The 5,694-nt window shown below is 39.5% G+C and overlaps 1 protein-coding gene across 1 annotated transcript in view; it reads left to right on the plus strand.

The window, feature by feature from the left end:
• Nucleotides 1-5,694, plus strand: part of LOC122351618 (CLIP-associating protein 1-like) — a 42,377-nt gene that overhangs the window by 33,218 nt on the left and 3,465 nt on the right. Inside the window, 11 exon segments of the mRNA XM_043248827.1 lie at nt 248-477; nt 677-740; nt 1,069-1,071; nt 1,644-1,807; nt 1,848-1,926; nt 2,023-2,166; nt 2,878-2,973; nt 3,919-4,065; nt 4,355-4,461; nt 4,891-5,025; nt 5,434-5,626. Coding sequence (XP_043104762.1) covers nt 248-477; nt 677-740; nt 1,069-1,071; nt 1,644-1,807; nt 1,848-1,926; nt 2,023-2,166; nt 2,878-2,973; nt 3,919-4,065; nt 4,355-4,461; nt 4,891-5,025; nt 5,434-5,626 — 1,362 coding nt within the window.

Consider the following 5,694-nt stretch of genomic DNA (forward strand, 5'->3'; position numbering starts at 1 on the left):
TTTTTTTCCCACCTTTATACATGGATGTCACTTCTAAAACTTTGCAGTGTGTACTTGGCAGAAAATACCCAAAAGTTAGTGTTAAACAAACTTTAACCCTTGTTGTTTTTTAATGCTGCATGGCTTTTTCATATCAACAGCGTACTTACTGTATGTTTAAGTAATGCATGGTGAATTGTTGAACGAACTCCCTTTGTTGGCCTAAAACTTTCCTTGAACCTACTAATCTGCTCCATGCTCTCCTCAGCGCAAGCCTTTGAGAAGGAGGTACGAGTCTGATGATGATGCAAACAGCGACGCATCCAGTGCCTGCTCAGAGCGTTCATATAGTTCCCGTAACGGAGGCATTCCTCACTACCTGCGTCAGACAGAGGACGTCGCTGAAGTGCTAAACCACTGCGCCAGTTCCAACTGGTCAGAGAGGAAGGAGGGCCTGCTGGGTCTGCAGAACCTGCTGAAGAGCCAGCGCATTCTCAGGTGGGGGCCTTCAGAGCAACACAAATGGACTTTTGGTTGTTTGGTGTAATTTCTCAGAAAGTTATCGATATCTGGCAAGTTTTCTTTAGCGTATTCAATGCATATGCTAAGACTCAGTTGGCTTGCAATGGCTTTTTAAGCGTCTTCTGCTTCACTCTTATTGCGGCCAGGCCTTTAATAATATTTGTGTATGTTTCAGCCGTGTGGAGCTCAAGAGGCTATGTGAGATCTTCACCAGGATGTTTGCAGATCCTCACAGCAAGGTAACCTGTGTGAGGACGCATCCTTTCCACATGGTTGCTTTGATCACACTTAATCTACTTACGATGACTGGATTAATGATAACATTCCAAATGGAGGATTGAAGGATTACTTTAGAATGTGTTGCATCATGTGAAATTATTTTAAATTAATCATATTATAATAGACTAAATAAGTGGCTTTCATCAATATGGATTCTGTTAAATTCCCCATGTTTGTCTCGCAAGCAGTGTGTTTGTGTTAAACTCAAAAAGGAATGAGATTGCACTAATGGAATGTGTTTTTTTCTGTTGTTTGCATGGTCTGCCTTGGTGTGGATTTTAACAATAGAGAGTAAGTGAATATTACAAATCACCTGAACCATTTTATTATGTCAATGGATTAATTATGTCCTATTCTTACATAAATGGGTTCGTTCTTCATATACATCACATTAAAACCAGCAACGGTATAATTATCGCTCATATTTTTTGTTTTTTTTAAAATCCTAATCCTAGGTATTAAACAGAATCATGAAACTCCACCCCCTTAAATGATTTATCAAACCATGCTGTCTGTTAAAGAGATACATGCTATTATTTTATGTTATTATAAATGATTGGATTTATAAAGAGTATTACAGGCAATAAACTGCCAAAAAAAATCTCATAGATGTACAAAGAACAAATAACTACAAGATAGGTTCGCAATCGTCAAGATGACTTTACAATACTTTAAAATAAGACCAAACAAACTCCAAAATGTTATTTTTATCTTATTTTATTTCTCTTTCAATAACTGAATTGNTTTTTTTTTTTTTAATCTTTACTTTTTTTTAATGGAGAAATATGTTTTTAATTCATTGGTACATTAATACAGAAATGTGTGGTATAGTATTGGCATAATGTATGATGTTCTGGTTCCAGGTGTTTAGCATGTTCTTAGAGACTCTAGTAGATTTCATCACCGTGCACAGAGAGGACCTCCAGGACTGGCTTTTTGTACTACTTACTCAGCTGCTGAAGAAAATGGGAGCTGACCTCTTGGGCTCAGTCCAAGCTAAGGTCCAAAAGGCTCTGGATGTCACAAGGTTTGTTTCAAGTGATAGTTNCCCCCCCCTCTTCTCTTAGGGAGTCTTTCCCCTTTGACCAGCAGTTTAACATTCTAATGAGATTCATTGTTGATCAGACTCAAACCCCCAATCTGAAGGTAATATGATGCCTACCATGACTGCTATCAATGCCCCAGCTGCAATTACAGTGTGCCAAATATGTTAATTATTTTTATCTTGGTGTCGTAATGCAGGTTAAGGTGGCTATCTTGAAATACATTGAGTCCCTGGCACGGCAGATGGACCCTGCAGATTTTGTGAACTCAAGTGAGACCAGATTAGCCGTGTCTCGCATTATCACCTGGACCACAGAACCCAAGAGCTCTGATGTTAGAAAAGTGAGTTTCCTTGGAGTTGTGCTTACAGACAGTGCTGTAATGGTGCTTAAAATGTGTCATTGAGTTGTTGTTTTTTCTAGGTTGATTTTGGCAGATTTTTTTGTATGTAAAAAAGCAAACCTAAATTTGACCCTGCAAACAAAACCTAATATTAGAAATGTATTAATAGTCAGATATATATTTTTAATAATGGAACCGTTTATTGAATCTTTAGACAAATCCTAATGATACTAATATGTGCATTATATTTGCAATATATGTATTTTTATGTTGTTGTATCATATATTCATACATCAGGCTATTTAATAGCTTAAATGATATGATATACAAGCAAATTTAGTTTATACTTGTAGTGGAAAAAGTTGCTTTAGTTCAGTAGGTGTTATTCATGAAATATAACTAACAATATATTGTATTGCAATACTTTACTGATGCATTCTCTGGTTCTCACATGTCTTTTGACTTGTGCCATGCTTGATTTAAAATGATGACAGAAAACTATCCCTTCATGAATCCTCTTCAGACTGTCTTTGTTATTATGTACTTTAGCTTTTTTCACAGTTACTGGGTTGTTAGTTTTAAGGTTGAACATCAGTAAGTCAAAATGAACAGACGTTTCGTCCCAATATCAGTTGCTGTCTAAAGGCAACCACTGGTCATCAGTTTCTCTTTTATTGTCTGTTACCCAACTGCCCTGACACGGTGGCCCAGACTCTTCATAACTGGGCATGTGAGGAGTTGTCAGGCAGGCCCAGCACTACAGCTCTGCTTCCTGGAGAGGGTCACCTGGAAGAGAGGTGCAAGCAGGTAGTGCCAATCCAACGGCCTAACCAACAACCAGCACGTAACCGCTGCACCTAACCGTGTGACCTCTCCTCACTCTAATCTGTCTCGTTGCCTTGCAAAGTGACTGCTGAATACAATCTCTTAACATGCAATTTTCCAGAAGTAAAGAGAGCAGCCTTTTTTTTTAAATACTAAATTAATAATTGAGTGCGATTTTTAAAGTTTCCTTTCATATCTTAATTGCTGTAATGCTCCACTGCTTAAGATGGTTTCGTTTCTTTTCACAGAATAACTGAGTGAATTAATTTTCTTGCATGTGTTTAACATTAAACAGAATTGAATTGAGATGACATTTGAGATCTGTTAAAACTGAGTGAAATATGGGTCACATTAACCAGGGTTGGGAATCTTGCCTGTGTTAAACTACTGTTGATGATACAATAAAAGTGATATTTTTGTCTTTNTTTTTTTTTTTTTTACAATTTTAAATGAGTTTATTCATGGTTTGTTGATCTGTTGAAATGTGAAATTCTCACACCTGACAACCTTATACTGAAAGTGTTAAATGCAGTAAGAATCTGTGTTTTTTTTCTTCCTGACTAATGTAATCACTAGCTAGAAGAAGGTGAAAAAAAATTGCAACCAGAAATCTTTTCATGATTCCCATCCCTGAAGTTGAAGGCACCTACACACTAGAGAAAGCTCTGATGGAGCTATTGACAAATAGAAATTTGTTTGTAAAATCGAGCTGGACCTGCTCTCATAAGTGACCGTATAAACTCTAGTGTGTGGGTAATATAACAGGTCCAGTTGTGTTCTTTTAATAGTAGCACTGCAGTCCCAATTCTTTGTACAGTATCTTTTTCCAATTTCCGTTATCACAACCGGTATTTCTCGGCATGTGTAAATGCGCTCTGGTTCATTGTAGTGTGCTGTATCTCATGAGGTATATGCTGTGTCATGCAGGCCGCCCAGGTGGTGCTGATCTCACTCTTTGAGCTGAACACCCCCGAGTTCACCATGCTGCTGGGCGCTCTGCCTAAAACATTCCAGGATGGAGCCACCAAGCTTCTGCATAACCATCTGAAGAACTCAAGCAACACCAGCAGTGTGGTAAGATGTCTTGTTTCATCTCTAAGGAGACTGTATATTAAGAGATTGAATATATGCTACCATTCAACATTTTTTGTTGTTGTTTTTGAAAGAAGTCCATCATGTTCCCCGAAACTGCATTTCTTTGTCAGAAAANTGTTACACTATTGTCTGAGACAGCCTTTTTAAGCAAATGGAGCATTTACATTATCTTTAAACACATGTAAAGTATTTGTTTACCATTAAATACAATTGTTTACCCTAACCTGAAATCATTAGGCTTCCATTTTCATCTTTATCTCCTTCACAGAGTTCACCAAGCAATACAATGGGCCGCACGCCACCCCGGCACCCCACCAGCAGGACTAGTCCTCTCACCTCGCCCACAAATTGTTCCCACGGGGGTCTGTCACCCAGGTAACACATCCTCTTCTCATATGCTGACCTCACTAATGCATGATCTCACTCTGGGCACGAAGACCTTCTACAGCAGTTCCAAGAGCCTGTCGCCCTGATTTATGACTCCTAACATGTACTAAACATCTGACTAGGACTTGCTGTGTTGTTTTCTTCAAAATTTTCCTTTTATAACCTGAAACCCTTAAAATGAATTTCTGCATTTCTGGGGTGGGAGTCCTATCACCTGGAGAGTCATCCTCTCATATAGGATCTAAAACTGTTTAAAAGAGGCCTGCAGAACACTAAAGATGATAATTTAGGGGTTTCGGGTCCTCTTAAACTTATTAACTCATGCTGCTAACCACAACACTCGGACTGGACCACTTTTTTTCTCTCTCTTCCTCTTCTGCCCTGTTCTCTCCCTCTCTGGCCGTTCTGTGGGCACAGTCGGTTATGGGGTTGGAGTGTCGATGGGCTCTTAAAGCACCCTTCTCCCTCTCCTCCTCCTCCTACTCCTCCGTCTCACTCCTCTATTCCTGCCGGCCCCTCCCTCAGGGCCTTCCGCTGCGCGCTCTCACCAAGGTAACTCACCCGATAGCCTATCACCGTGAGGAGAGGCGGGATGGGTGCTTAGATTCCCACCCACTCCCAGATTAACAGCGCTTGTATGCGAAAATATTAACGGTCGCGGTTTGACTTTCCCAATACGGACTTCCCCTGTGGATGGTGGTTGTGTTTCAAATGTAAAACTAAGAAACAGTACTGTGCAGGGATTTTTAATGCATGTAAAATAGTGAGTCATTTCATTCCTGTGCAAAACTTATGTTTGCAGCATCCATTTGTATTTACTCGTAGGTGCATGTTGGAGCTGTCCGCTCAGTTTTTTTTTTTTAAATAATTGTAGGTTTTAGCTTTCTTGTTTATCTGAGTTGTTTGCAGTCCATCCAATGTCAATGTTCTTCCCTCTTTTCCCTCTATTTCTCTCTGCAGTATGCTGGAGTATGACACAGAAAACATGAATTCTGATGAGATCTTTAGCTCGCTGCGTGGTGTCACTGAAGCCATCCAGAGCTTCAGTTACCGCAGCCAAGAGGACCTGAATGAGCCAATCAGACGCGATGGGAAGAAGGATGATGCTGTGAGTTCTTCAGAAACAAGATGGGGAAAATGTATTATTACCCCAGTTTGTGTGTGTGTGTGTGTGTGTGTGTGTGTGTGTGTGTGTGTTTTTGTTTTGTTTAGTTTTTTATT

The sequence above is a fragment of the Puntigrus tetrazona genome, chromosome 9 (assembly GCF_018831695.1).
Source record: "Puntigrus tetrazona isolate hp1 chromosome 9, ASM1883169v1, whole genome shotgun sequence".
In the NCBI taxonomy this organism is placed as follows: domain Eukaryota; kingdom Metazoa; phylum Chordata; class Actinopteri; order Cypriniformes; family Cyprinidae; genus Puntigrus; species Puntigrus tetrazona.